Below are 15,875 nucleotides of genomic sequence, written 5' to 3' on the forward strand. Positions count from 1 at the left end.
TACAGAAGTAAAGAAACAAAAAACAAACAAACCAGACCACCAAACGGACTCACAACGAGACCCAAACATTGATATTCTTGCCACAAACTAACGAAAGAATCTACATTGCGACTGATGAGAAACCACACTCGGGTTTCGAAACGCAAGCGTCAAAGGGCCACCCATCAACTTTGTAACACCATAGGTCCGGCTGCGTCTCGCCATAAGCTTTCCCCACACAAACAAAACATTACCGTACACACTAATCCAAACTTTCCTACAAATATCCGAGGTGAAACAAACATTTTCATTAACACAAAAAATCGGATAAGAATATAGGAACACATTTTTGAAACGAATTAAACACAAACTCGACACAAAAACATTTTGGATAGTTAGGTGGGGAGCCGCTCACACTTTTTACATTTTTTCTTGAACGTGATCGCATTTCTCACATGTTACGGAAAACACGCTTGCACAAGCAGTCGCTATTGTTGTTTAATGACGTCATGAAATCACGCGTGATTTAAAACTTTTCCCAGCCAATCTCGCGGGATTTGTTTTCAAGGTCCAAAAAAAAAGTTAAGGGTCGGGGGTTTGAACTAGGGTAGGTCGGGTTACCGGAAACACACAATTTTTTTTTTTAGGCCTTACGAACTGTCAATTTTGAATCGACAGTGTACTAGTTCAGTGAAGTGTTCATTAAGAAAGTCATGTCAAGGGAAGTAATCTGAACAAGAACTAACGCCAGATTCTGTCAAGTCATGTCAAGGGATGTAATCTGAACAAGAACTAACGCCAGATTCTGTCAAGTCATGTCAAGGGATGTAATCTGAACAAGAACTAACGCCAGATTCTGTCAAGTCATGTCAAGGGATGTAATCTGAACAAGAACTAACGCCAGATTCTGTCAAGTCATGTCAAGGGAGGTAATCTGAACAAGAACTAACGCCAGATTCTGTCACGAAAAAGTAACTCTGTTTGATGGACAATGCTGCTCACTCATGATATTCGTAATCTTCTTTTTGTTACAGGGACCCGATAACACACGTGTGTTCCCGTACAGTACTCCGAACTATACAAAGGGAAATACCTAGAACAACATCTGAGCGATACAAAGTTAAATGCAAATTGTTTGGGTGGTGGCGCTGTACCAGATATAGGTACGTGATGACACGCTCTACAGAATGGCCACATTCAAACAAAATGTTGTGTAACGGACATTATTGTTCTACTCTTTTACTTTTGAATCAATCATTTTTAATAGAAACTTTGAATTAATAATAAACGTTCCGCTCCTCTGACAGACTGGACAGATAACGAAATGATGCTATCAGATGTTGTACCATCATTTGACGCTGATCGCAAAGAGAAAGTTTTTCGTACATGAGCTTTGAGAAGTTGCCATAATGAAGCAATAAGAAATTGCAACTTTGTCCTCTTTCGCCAACTATCGTGATATCTCTAATTTGAAACAGGAGCTATTAAAAACCGATGTATAAGTGATAAACGTATGACCTTTGGTTTCAGAGTAATACCACTTATGACGATGCCTATGAGGAATAGGACTTGGCATTGCACGGGAATCCTTGACTCTGTTTAGTTTACGTGACAGTTCCTGATTGACAAAGAAAATGAAAATTCAATTGATTTTTGTATTTGCAGATTAAAATATGCTACTGTGTACAGAACGTCATACATCCAACATACCGAATACTATTGCTGTCCTGGATGGACGAACATGGTGTCGAATGTTTGCTTAACACGTAAGTATTGTACAGTTGACAACAAGCGACTTATTACCAGATGTGTCATTGTACACGCACAGTGTGATTTCATATCATTTCAGTTTGCATCATAGTTGTCTTACTTGTAGGCTGAGCCCTGTAAAATATAGGTGTCCTTGAAATCTTACTTTGAAGAAAAGTTTGTTCCCATACGTTTCCGTGTATGCAAACTTTAATTCGGACAAACTTCCATCAAGTACGGTATGCACGCACGCATACAAACGTCCATACGTACATGTATGAATGTATGCATCCATCGATCCATCCATCTAAAAGTACATACATACATACATACATACATACATACATACATACATACATACATACATACATACATACATACATACATACATACATACATACATACATACATACATACATACATACATACATACGATCTCTACTAATCAGTTACGTAACCACTTTTCAGCTTTATGCCAGAGACAATGCGTAAATGGTGGTACTTGTGTAGCACCGGATACTTGTGAGTGTTCTCCTGGTTACAGCGGTACTACGTGTTCTACAGGTGAGTTATATGATCAACATTTCCACAAACTATCTATCCATTGACTACACATTAGATGTACTACATTCTATGACTCGAGATATTCTTATGCCGACCTCGTTATGACGGTCTAGAGCTGGAGGAGAAGGTCGATTACATTGTTCGAAAATAAAATCCTCTCTTTAGCTGTGTAGAAATTGTACAAACGTGTGAAAATACTGTGGATGAACTTTTACTTCAATGTGGTTGGATAAATTCCATGCGGGATTTCAGCCGAGACCGATGCTCAAAATTAGATGAAAAATTCAAAAGCTGAATCTACAAAGAAGTGAAGAGATGGAGTGGGAGGGAAAAGTGGAAGTGTTCATTTTTTTGAAAAGTAGCCTGTGCGGAAATAACAATTAGCCGATTGTTATTTCTTGCCCTTAATCACACTCTTGATTAACGTGTTGATGACGTGTATCCCTGCATCGGCTTCGAAAAATCTGTATGTACTATGACCTAAAGATATCTGTCAGCTGACCTTGTTAGACCAAATAGAGCTGGACTGGAGTGTATATCGCAAAGTCGAAAACACAATCTTCTCATTATTTGATTTATAGTTGTACAAACCTGTGAAAATACTGGGTTTGCTCTGTTCATTCCCAGCTAGTAAGATAAACCACCTTGTAGAATTTCAACCGAAACCAATGCACTTAATCTCTACAGAGTAAGGGCTTCGTACTTTATGCCATATGAACGATGAACATCTGTTCTTTACCCAATTAGATGTGAATGAATGTGACCATGATAATGGCGGATGTGACCAGACCTGTGTCAATACGGACGGAAGTTATTATTGCACATGTCGTGCAGGCTTTACATTGACCCTGGATGGACACCACTGCGATGGTAGGATTAATTTTATGCAACTTCCATACTTCTTATACAAAAACAAAGGTTCTCACTCGGCGAACGAACCATCCAGCCTGATGTTGTTGTTATTGTTGTTGTTCTTGATGTTCTTATTGTTGTTGTGTGATAGTACGACAAAGTTGACACGACGGTGCATTGTATTTCCTAGTCAGTGTCGTAAACATCAGTCTAGTACATAAAATCCGCTATAAATATTAGATATTGACAATATGATTTCAGCTATGTTCTGTATCAGGTATGTACTGATCGGATTGTTGATCCAAAAAGCTGTACGACCTATATATTACACATGGAGATTTCGTTTGATAAAGATATTCTTGTTATCATACCATATAGTTCATGAATGGTTTTGAGAACAGAAGATATAATGATATAGAAAAGATAAGAAGCGACCTTAATATCATTACAAAATTATTGCGTATCAGTGAAAACTCTCTGATATATTCGATCGACAAGTACTTCAGCTGACAGGTACATATTTGTCGTTTGGAACATTTGTTCGTTCTGACAGGAAGTGTTCTCTGATCAGATTTGTCCAAAAACTGTGCCCGAAAAACGCTTCCTGTAAATGTTTCTGAGTTTTCTTAAAACAAAACGCCTAAAGTACGTTTTTTGTTAAATAAATGCTTGTTTAAGGTGACCATTAGCAGTGACTTCCCAAGAAATTCTGAATTTAAATTCCAACGACTTAGAAATTTCCGTTGCAAATGCTGATCAGTCGCTCCAAAAAGACGCCACTTCGGCTATGGCTGGGCAAATGGTAGCTGTGGAAACGCAGCTATCTGTTGGCGGGGTAGCGTGCGTCGCTATGGGGTCATCAAAAGGTCAACCCCGCCACGGACGGCTTGACCTTTTGATGATCCGCATAGCGACGCACGCTACCCCGCCAACAGATAGCTGCGTTTCCACAGCTAGGCAAATGGCAATGTGTTATGTAGGTCATTTCACCCACACTCATCATGACCTGAGTTCATTAGTCTAGAACATTCTCAAGGTCACTGCCCTTGATGACCTCACAACCTTGAATTCAATTAGTCATGTTTGGAATGTTCTGGAAAGTTGATTAGTTGTGTAAGGGAGATAATTTTAGAACAGTAATTAGCATGTCAATAAAAGTTCTAGATTGTTCTTACATGCCTTTATAAAAGGGACGTGCACAGCTTCCAGTCAGACTTTTGGGATCGTGTCTCTTGTGTGTTACTAAACTCCAGCCGTAGTAATTTTCAAGATTCAAGACCTTCACTGCCAACGCTGGATTTACACTGTGGACTTTGTGCAACTGCAAGCCTGCAAGCCAAAGGACTGTTCATTCGTCCGACAGACTGTTACAACTCTGAGACTGGAGCTTTGCCGTCCCAGCTGAGATAAGTAATCTGTACACTTTTAAAGCTTGTACTCTATCCCTGACTTAGCAATTAGTTTTATTTTTGTAATAAATTTTGTTTAAACGTTAACTGCTGAGTTCACCCTTTTGTTCGTTTTCTCTGCACGTAACAAAATTGGGGGCTCGTCCGGGAGACGAATATTTTGAGCCGTTTGACAACATTTTGACAGCCTTTTCAAAACTACTATATACTGTGAACTCAGCGAAATTTAATCATGGCGGAATTTAAGCCAGACGAATTATGGATGACCTTGATCAGGACACATTTAATTCCCTCAGAAAAGACAACCTCATAGCACTGGCAAATTTCCTTAAAGTAGATGTCAAAAGATCTATGCGCAAGCGAGAAATTCAGTTCAAGATTGCAAAACATTTAGTTAATTCTGGCCATTTGAAGAGTCTGCCTTAAAAGATTATGAGCCTGAGTCTTCCTTCGAACTCAAAAAATTAGAATTAGAAATACAGGCAGATTTGGAGCTTAAGAAATTGGAATTAGAAAAGGAAAAATTGCAAATGGAAGAAAGGGAAAGGCAGGAAAAATTACAAATGAAAGACAAAGAATTACAAATGGAAGAAAGACAGAGAGAAAAGGAGAGAGAATTGGAAGAACATCGACTACAGTTAGAAATGAGACGTTTAGAGCTTGGACAGTCAGGAAAATTCTTCCCTTCAGACAAGTTTGACATCACTAAGCATTTCAGGTTAGTTCCCCCTTTCCAAGAAAAGGATGTTGATAAATATTTTCTCCATTTTGAGAAAATTGCTCAGAGTCTGAATTGGCCTAAGGAGTCCTGGTCTATGCTTTTGCAGAGTGCTTTGGTGGGTAAAGCCAGAGAAATTTACATTCAATTGTCAGTAGAGCGGGCTTCAAATTATGATTCTGTGAAGGAATTAATTCTCAAGGGCTATGAGTTGGTGCCTGAAGCTTACCGTCAGAAATTTAGGGATTGTGAGAAGGTGAAGGATCAAACTTATGTTGAATTTGCTCGAACAAAAGAACAACTGTTTGATCGTTGGTGCTCTTCTGAAAAGGTCAGTCAGAATTATGACAAATTACGACAGCTTGTTTGATTGAGGAATTTAAAAGGTGCATCCGGAGTGACATCAAGACGTTTATCAATGAACAAAAGGCAGATACATTGGAGGTTGCTGCACGTTTGGCCGATGATTATTCATTGACCACAAATCTTCATTTCTCAGCAAACCATTCCAGTCCTTTTCATACAGAAACAATGCAGGTAAATTTAACTCGTCCTTTTCATCCAAGAATTTTTCAAAGGACAGTAGGAAATCAAATGACAACAGTTCACAGAGTTCAAGTAACACTTCCACATCATCAGATCCCAAGTCTCAATCTCCTTCTGACAAACAGTTCGGTACACTTTCTTGTAATTATTGCAAGAAAGACGGCCATTTAATGTCAGAGTGTTTCAAGTTGAAAAGAAAACGTGAAGGTCAAAGTGGTCAAAGTGGATCTAAGCCCACCGGCTTTATTTCTTCATCAACTCAATTAGAGTCTAATAATGTGTGCAACACATTTTCTGAGGTTAAACCCCTCTTATCCCCAATTAATGAGGTCAAGGTCAATTCTTCTCAAGATAGCATTATGGGTATTTTCGAGCCATTTATTCATAATGGTTTTATATCACTTTCTAGTGATTTCTCTTCCGCTACCCCTGTCAAAATTTTAAGAGATACCGGGGCTTCCCAGTCTCTTTTGTTGGCAGATACCCTGCCGTTTTCTGAAAAGTCATTTTCAGGTTCTAAAGTTCTTATTAAGGGGGTAGATTGCAATGACTACATTCCTGTTCCTCTCCATAATGTCTACTTGTCTTCGGACTTTGTTTCTGGACCTGTGGCTTTAGGTATTAGGCCTTTTTTGCCTTTTGAAGGGATTCACCTTCTTCTTGGAAACGACCTTGCTGGGGACAAGGTCATTACTAATCCACTTGTGACTGATAATCCTACTTTAGATCAGGATCCAGAGCCAATTGAACAAGAGATACCCGATTTATTTCCTTCATGTGCCATTACTCGAGCCATGTCAAAGAAAACTTCCGAGAATCAAAATACTCTCAAAAATAATGTCACAGATGTTGACTTAAATGACACCTTTCTCAGTCAGGTGTTTGACACGGATCATTCCGTTATCCCTCGTGGATTTGAAACTTCCAGTAAAACTTCTGCTGACCAAAGTCAGACATTTTCTAGATCAAATCTCATTGCAGAACAACACAAAGACCCAGATATTTTGTCTTTGTTTGACAGGGTAGATGATGAAGGTAAAACTTCAGATAGCTCTGTTTCCTATTATACAAAGTCTGGTATTCTCATGCGTAAATGGAGACCTCCAGACGTTTTGGTTGATGACGATTGGCTATAAAACATCAAATTGTGGTTCCAAAGCCCTACCGTGCTGAAATATTGCGTCTGGCCCATGAACGCCCTGGGCTGGTCATTTGGGAGTAGGAAAACTTATCATAAAATTCTCAGTCACTTTTATTGGCCTAATCTCAGGCAGGATGTAACACATTTCTGTAAAACTTGTCACACATGTCAGATGGTAGGAAAGCCGAATCAGACCATTCCAAAGGCCCTTTACAGCCAATTCCTGCATTTCAAGAACCATTTAGTAGGATACTAATAGACTGTGTTGGGCCCTACCAAAAACAAGATCAGGAAATGAGTACATGTTGACAATTATGTGTACATCAACTCGGTTCCCAGAAGCCATACCACTGAGAAATATAAAGACAAAGACTATAGTGAAAGCTTTAGTCAAATTTTTCACTTTATTTGGCCTCCCTAAATGTGTCCAGTCCGATCAAGGCTCCAACTTTATGTCTGGTATTTTTCAACAAGTAATGGATCAGCTAGGCATTAAACAGTATAGGTCATCCGCCTATCATCCAGAAAGTCAGGGTGCCCTTGAGCGATTTCATCAAACTTTGAAAAACATGATTAGGACCTACTGTTTTGACACAGAGAAGCAGTGGGATGAAGGAATTCATTTTTGCTCTTTGCTGTTAGAGAGTCAATTCAAGAGTCTCTTGGTTTTAGCCCATTTGAGCTTGTATTCGGACATACAGTCCGTGGCCCACTTAAGCTCATTAAAGAGAAATTCCTATCAGACGATGATGATTGTCTGAATATTTTGCAATATGTCTCAGATTTTCGTACAAAGCTCTCTAAAGCATGTGAATTAGCCAGAGAAAATCTTGAGTCATCTCAGCAGTCAATGAAAATCAAATATGATAAAAGCACCTCAAAACGGAAGTTTGAACCAGGTCAAAAAGTTCTTGTTCTACTTCCAATTCCTGGCAAACCACTCCATGCTCGTTACTTTGGGCCATACCTAATTGATAAGAAATTGAGTGATTTAAATTACATCATAATAACACCTGACAGGCGAAAACAAAAACAGCTATGTCACATAAATATGCTTAAGCCATATTTGGATAGGGATAATCCTACTATAACTCAGCCTGTCAGTGCAGTCAGTTCAAACCATTATGAAGATAGTGATACTGAAACTGACTTGAGTGAAATACTCTAAACTCAAAGCTGGGCTCGGTCAAGCTTCAGAACTCAGAAATCCTGGAGAAGCTGGAGTCTACAAAGTTGGCACACCTCCAGCCAGAACAACAACAACAGCTGAAAGAACCAATCCATGAACATTTGTTTCAAGATGTTCCAACAAGGACAAACATCATCTATCACAACGAAGATGTCTGCGACAGTAATCCAGTGGAACAACATCCAGACAGACTGAATCCTGCGAAAGCGGAATATCTCCAAGAGGAAGCCATGTATTTGCCGAACAATGACTTTATCGAACTCAATAAAAATAACTGGACTTTGCAATCCATACTTTATGCCAAATTCAGTGCCATTTCGAGTTTTCCAATATCCAATTGCAAGAGGATAGTCATGGGACAGATCATCCTGTTTGCTATTTTTAACAAATTTAGCAAATTTAACAAATCCCAGAGAAACTACTCTACAATTGAAAAAGAGTGTTTATCTTTGATATTAGCTTTACAGCATTTTGAAGTTTATGTTACTTCTTCAAATCAGGCAATAGTGGTTTATATTGATCACAACCCTCTTGTTTTTCTGCAGAAATTTAAAGGCAAAAATCAGAGATTGCTAAGATGGAGTTTAATGTTACAGGAGTTTAATCTTGACATTAGACATATCAAAGGCAGAGACAATTATTGCAGACTGTCTCTCTCGTATTTAGAGTTTATTGTTGTTCACTTTCAAGAAATTTTATTGTTGTTCACTTTCAAGAAATTTTACTTTAGAGTAAAACAAAATTTGAGTACTTAAATCCTTTTCAAGATTACATTTGTAAAAGAAAGATTTTTCTTTGAAAAATTTTCTTTTTTTGAAGAGGGGGTGTGTTATGTAGGTCATTTCACCCATACTCATCATGACCTGAGTTCAATTAGTCTAGAACATTCTCAAGGTCACTGCCCTTGATGACCTCACAACCTTGAATTCAATTAGTCATGTTTGGAATGTTCTTGAAAGTTGATTAGTTGTGTAAGGGAGATAATTTTAGAACAGTAATTAGCATGTCAATAAAAGTTCTAGATTGTTCTTACATGCCTTTATAAAAGGGACGTGCACAGCTTCCAGTCAGACTTTTGGGATCGTGTCTCTTGTGTGTTACTAAACTCCAGCCGTAGTAATTTTCAAGACTTCTCAAGACCTTCACTGCCAACGCTGGATTTACACTGTGGACTTTGTGCAACTGCAAGCCTGCAAGCCAAAGGACTGTTCATTCGTCCGACAGACTGTTACAACTCTGAGACTGGAGCTTTGCCGTCCCAGCTGAGATAAGTAATCTGTACACTTTTAAAGCTTGTACTCTATCCCTGACTTAGCAATTAGTTTTATTTTTGTAATAAATTTTGTTTTAAACGTTAACTGCTGAGTTCACCCTTTTGTTCGTTTTCTCTGCACGTAACAAAATGGCACATTTAACTATAAAGGCAAAACGAAATACATGTTGGTTGAAGTTCGTCAAAAATTAAAATATGCAGACACTGTAGGAGATAGACTCGATCTTGCCATTAATGACAGTGACAGCTCTGCTTCTTTTGAGAAGATTTTAGATTTTACGTTAGAAAATTTTATTTCTTTTCGGACAAATATATTGAAGATTTATTTCGAACTCTGAACAAGTAGATCGTGTTTACTTCGACGATTGTATAAATTCATCGTATTTACCTCAAAAAAGTTCTGTATTACGTTTTAATTCAATCTGCTATTTATTGCCGCTGTGTAGGTTGGGGAAATAAAACCTTAAAATACACTGTGAGAGTATACAAGATGCATGTAAAGAGCACTGAGATTTCTTAATGCTGATCTAAATACCTCAAACGATTCAAGTTTTGAAGCAGCTAATGATTTTTTTCGGTCAAACCACTCATTTTTTTGTTTCACACCTGTTTAAGCCTGTAAACAATGTCTAATACATACTCCGTCAACTTATCTATCTGAGAAAATTGTTCTATTAAATGATGTTTTTAGTTACCAGACACGCTGTGTTTCTACATGTCAATTGCTACTCCTTTAATTCCGTACTGAGATAGGGCAAATAACGTTTCCTATGCGTGCTTCAAGTTCCTCTAATTTGCTACCCGATGCCATTTGTTGTAGCCCTTATCATGCAATTTTTATAGCTTGGTTACAATAACACGATTGGAACTAATTTGGGATAATTGGATGGTGAAGTAATGTCTGTATAATCTGCATATGTGATCTGCTTTTCTTTTTACGTTATACACTTGTTTTTATGTGTACTTTGTAATACTGCAACATTCAGCTATAGGGCACCAAACACTTTTGAGAAATTTGAAAAATAGGAAGTTTCAATCATCCCAAATAAGTTCCAATCGTGTTCAATGTTTTATCTGTTAAAATGTAGATGAATAAATTGGTTTTCCTTTATTCTTTCATGTTTGGTTTTCCACATTATTGTTTGCGTTTTAAATTTGTTTGATTTTATACCATCTCATCAGATTTTTATTTTATCTATTTAGGACCCAATGGAATATTTCAAGCCTAATAGAATAACTTAAAGTCGATTTCAGCCTGTAGATGGGCAATTCTTTTGTGTGAAATAAATAAAAAGAATAATTGTTCTCGTTTGCTTAAAACCTTTTTCTTTAGATGGTATCAATGAATGTCTTTTGGCGAACGGTGGATGTCAGCAAAACTGCCACAACACAGTTGGAAGTTTTTACTGTTCGTGTTACGATGGATATAACCTGGAAGAAGATGGCACTTCATGTGAAGGTTTGTTTTCTCATTACTCCACTCAATACTCTAAATGCTGTACACACTTGAACAAAGACTACAACGAATTGAGTAATGTAAACCGAATGAGTGCCTTCAACCCTGAAAGAATGAAATGCCGTACTCCCATAGATACACCCTAGAAAATTATTTCAGTCCTTTCTCAGCTTACAATATTACTTTTATATATTGGGTAAAGTAGATTGCAGCCGTTAAATCTTGGCAATGCTGTGTCATTACTGTCTCAGTAAAGGTGTTGAAGCATTGGTTACCAATGTTATTTATCCTCGTCGGACAACAATGTCGTACTCGCGCACGAAAAGCTGTATGTGAACTAAAACAAGATGCTCACAAAACAAGACTAGCATTAAGTTTTCATTTGTTTCGTAGAGAGGTCCTTATTCAATAAACCAATTTATCATTTCATTGTATCTCCCAGACATCAATGAGTGTGAAACAGCCAACGGTGGTTGCGAGCATGAATGTGAAAACTATGGCGGTGGGTTTGATTGTTTCTGCCGTACTGGATACCAGCTTGCCGCCGACGATTCGTCATGTGAAGGTAAATATGGCTTATCACAAACACGCTCTCTCTCTCTCTCTCTCTCTCTCTCTCTCTCTCTCTCTCTCTCTCTCTCTCTCATTAAGTGGATTAAGTAGAATCAATATAGCAACGCAACGAGCTGTTTGGCGAGCATCAGGCTCACGTCTAATTGATTAGTATGGTAAGTTAAATTACGCCAGGATAACTTATTTATATCTTACATTTAAATGAAAATGTTAACTTGTACGTAAAGTTTTAGATTCACCGGGGAAAATTGCTTTGGCAACAAAGGTGTACAAGAGCTTCTGGTTTAGAATGGTTTTGGTGTAATTTGGTTTGAGCAGCAGGTTTGGGATTTTTAATTTTTATTCCATATAAGAACACAAAATACAAGAAAACAAAATTGTTACAAGTAAGAATGGTTGGCCCCATTATGTGACCATTTTATACTTACGAACCTATACAAGTTTCAAATAAATGCGTGATCCTGATTTTTATTGTTTGTCCTGAATTTTTTGGTATTAATATAAGTTTTAAGTTCAAAGTCGACCTGGCAAGACTGAGATGTTGAAGTCATGCTTTGACATTTGAAAATGGAGGTCATTGTACTCAAGTAATCCCTCTACATCTCAGGTTCTATTTTACTGTAAGAATCAAGTATTTCAATAGTGGAAGAGCAATATTGTTTCTTACTGTTTGTCCTTCATATGATGAAGACAGAGAAGAATAAATAGCAAAAAATATCGTCTTTTTTCTCAAACGCCCGAATAGTATTTTATTTCTAAGGTCTGGGCACGTAAACATCCGATATAAATTGTTTTTGTACAAAAATCTTATAAGAAACAAGATAATTTCATGAAGGAAATGCGTGAAGTTTAGTTTTTCTTTTTTTTCCATTGGCAAGTTCCTTCTGAGTAAATGTACAAAAATTCTATCATGTAATGGGCTGAGGCCTGAGCGTTAAAAAATAAACTAACATTCCTCTTTTAGATTGATATGGTATGAAACTGAAAATATCGCCAACAGATTGGCCTGTACGATATAATTGTTGTATTTATGATACTACATATTGTTATTTTCTTAAAGACATCAATGAATGTTGGAAGGGCATCGATGGATGCAACCAAAACTGCCATAATACATTAGGAAGTTACCATTGTACGTGTGACGACGGCTTTCTTCTTCAGAGTGATGGGCAAATATGTCAAGGTGAGAATACAGACATTATTGACAATTCCACGATTTTCACCGATATACTTAGTTAATGATTCCAGAAAGATTCGTCGAGAAAAACAAGAATTCCCGTCATTGTAAAAAACATTTTGCAAAATCTAGAATAACATGTCATGCTAACATATATTACGTTGAAAGAGATATAAAGAAAATGTAGATATGGACCAGATCAAACGGTTCCATATTTACATGTAAGTCTTTGTCCTGTTCAAAATTTCAGTTTTTGCGGTCGCCTGAAGAGATTTCATGTGCAAGGGTACTTTGTTACCAATCGCTGATAAATCAATCTTATCGTATATTGCCTTTAATTTTCAAATTCTATGGGAAGCCATGTTATATTGCCTATTCGATTCAGATATGATACAATGCCGTTGAGGAGCATAACGTGTGACTAATTAACAGTTTTAATAACGCAGTGCTTGTAAAGATATTGATAGAAACACAACAATATGCCATGATGTCAGGCTGGATGTCAGCGTTTACATTGAGTGATATCATTCTTCATACTTACTTTTGGTATAAAAATCAGATGTCGACGAGTGTCAGCTGGGAAATGGAGGATGTGAACATATCTGTGTCAACACCGAGGGGGCTTATCGTTGCCAGTGTCACGTTGGCTATGTAGTCGATTTCATCGATGCTCAGAATTGCATAGGTAAGGAGTATTGTTCTTCTGATGTCATTGCATATCTTGATTTCTCTCTTCAAATTGTAGGCTGCATACTCTTCAGACTGGTAGTGTAACATAAGCATTGTACAGTCATATGAACAAACTGTGTATCCAGTGTACCGGCATACATGTCGTGATATTATTCCTTACTATATACCTTCTTTTCATTCTTCAGATATAGATGAATGTATCGATATCAATCACGGATGCAACCACATCTGTACTAACACCGTTGGTAGCTACACCTGTTCTTGTTTCGAGAATTTTGTCTTGGCGTCTGACTATAAAACCTGTGTTGGTAAGTTGGATCTCTATAGATGAGTATTTTAGCCATAGTTACTCCTTGATACGAGACAACGGTATTTTGGACCAATTTTCGACCAAGTCCTTGGCCAGAGTTTCCTTTGAATAATGTAAATTGAATGATGTTACGCCAAACTGTTTGTCACTATCTTTCAAACCAAATCCCTGAAATCCTTGCCAAGATATTATTTTCAAAAATTATTTAACATTTCGAGTAAACGTGCTTTGCACTTTACCACGTCTCCATCGTCTTAAAATAAGTATCTCGAGTCAGTTACAACTACAGGATATCACAAGAGTTAACGCCGCCATCATAATGTTCTGCAAGTGTTTCGAAAGCTGTCACAGTCAACAAGGATGTGGTCAGACGTATAGTCGAGAAGTGAAACGATCTTCGTTTGTAGGATTACCTGGCAGTCATGAACTGCAACGTTCATGTCCGTTTATCATATGTTAATGTTTATCATTCTCCATCAAGTAGGGAAGTGGTTTAGGTGAACAACATTGTGAAATCATAATGCTACTGGTATATGTGCTTGATATACTACTAAACGTCAACAGCACTCGCTTATGATAAGTTCAAGAATTATGCAGTGATGTTGTTAAAAGTATAAATTTATAAAAGAGAGCCTAAGAGTTGAAAAGACGTGATTGGTAACGTGATTGTTTAGACGAGATTCGGGGATGGATGAGGGTCAATATGCTTGCACACAATGACGGTAAGACAGAGGTTGTACATTTTTCCTCGAAATTTAGGATTGAGGGAACTGTCCCTCGTTGTAATTTTCGGATTTGTGATGTCAGTGTATATCCATCTGAATCAGTTCGCAATCTAGGTGTTACAATGGACTCTGCCTGCACCATGTCAGACCATGTTACAAATATTTGTAGATCAGCATCACATGCGATTTGGAGGTTAGGAAAGATTCGTGATCTTCTCGACCAACGTACCACGGAGAAACTTGTTCATGCCTTCATTACATCACGTTTGGATTACTGCAACAGTCTTCTTTTTGGTCTTCCGAATTTTGAAATACGTAAACTCCAGGCTATTCAAAATTCAGCCGCCCGGCTTGTTAGCAGAAAGAAGAAAAGGGACCACATAACACCAGTACTACAAAATTTACATTGGCTTCCAGTCCAGAAACGAATTGATTTTAAAATTCTTTGTTTCACTTACAAAATTCTAACAGGCCAAGCCCCCGACTATCTAGCAGAAATGCTTACAGTACGTCATACTGGTCGTACACTTAGGTCCCAGTCTAGTGGTGCGATCATTTTGCATCAGCCTGTTTGCAACACGGCTTTTTATGGCAATAGAGCCTTTTCTGTATGTGCTCCCCATTTGTGGAATGCTTTACCATTTGAGATAAGGCTTGCTAATTCTTTTAACAATTTTAGAAGTCAGTTAAAAACTTATCTTTTTAGATCATTTTATCCTAGACACTTTTAAAATTTTACCTCTTTGCATTTTATTGGTGTTTTCTCGTAATTTTTAGCTCACGTGTGTAAACACGTGGGCTATTGTCATAGCGATGTCTGTCTGTCTGTCCGTGTGTGTGTGTGTGTGTTAGTGTGTGTGTGTGGTGTGTGTGTCTGTCTGTCTGTTTACACGATAACTCAAAAACGCCTGAACGGATTCAAGTCAGATTTGGTACACAGGTACCATGTGCTACTTGCAAGAACTGATTAGATTTTGGTTAGTGTGGCTTGCATATTAATGAAGTTATGCAATATTGTTTTTTTCCGTACAATGGTTTCCCTATGGAGACGGTAATGACAGTGTAGACATATATCAAGAAATACTGCACCAAAATTTCATGAAACTTTTCACAGATGACAATCTAAGAACATGATGATGATACTGTGAGTGTCATGTCAATTATCTTCTCATTTGCATATTTAATGAACGTTTGTTATTAGTGAGATAACTCTGAAATTCCTGCACCAAACTTGATGATACTTGCAACAAATATTGATCTAATATATATCTAATTATAGTTAGAAGCATTAGGCAGTGTCAAGTTAATAAATAGCTCATTTGCATATTTTATGAAGGTATGTAATTAGTCATATAATTCCGAAATAACTTTACTAAATGTAATGAAATCTGCTGCAGATACTGATCCGACTGATATCTAACTGTAGTGTACAACATTTAGTAGTGTGAAATTAATTAAGGGTTCATTTGCATATTTAATGAACTTTGTAATTAGGTATATAACTCTGAAATTACGGCACCCAAG

The 15,875-nt window shown here is 37.5% G+C and overlaps 1 protein-coding gene across 1 annotated transcript in view; it reads left to right on the top strand.

Annotated features, from left to right (window-relative positions):
• LOC139144210 (fibrillin-1-like) overlaps positions 1-15,875 on the top strand; it is an 89,095-nt gene that overhangs the window by 11,911 nt on the left and 61,309 nt on the right. Inside the window, exons 3-11 of the mRNA XM_070714861.1 lie at positions 1,014-1,142; positions 1,645-1,745; positions 2,197-2,292; positions 3,040-3,162; positions 10,754-10,879; positions 11,319-11,441; positions 12,510-12,632; positions 13,186-13,311; positions 13,502-13,624. Of these exons, the coding sequence (XP_070570962.1) occupies positions 1,014-1,142; positions 1,645-1,745; positions 2,197-2,292; positions 3,040-3,162; positions 10,754-10,879; positions 11,319-11,441; positions 12,510-12,632; positions 13,186-13,311; positions 13,502-13,624 (1,070 nt within the window). The remainder of the gene's footprint in view (positions 1-1,013; positions 1,143-1,644; positions 1,746-2,196; positions 2,293-3,039; positions 3,163-10,753; positions 10,880-11,318; positions 11,442-12,509; positions 12,633-13,185; positions 13,312-13,501; positions 13,625-15,875) is intronic.

Source organism: Ptychodera flava, chromosome 11 (assembly GCF_041260155.1).
Source record: "Ptychodera flava strain L36383 chromosome 11, AS_Pfla_20210202, whole genome shotgun sequence".
NCBI lineage: Eukaryota > Metazoa > Hemichordata > Enteropneusta > Ptychoderidae > Ptychodera > Ptychodera flava.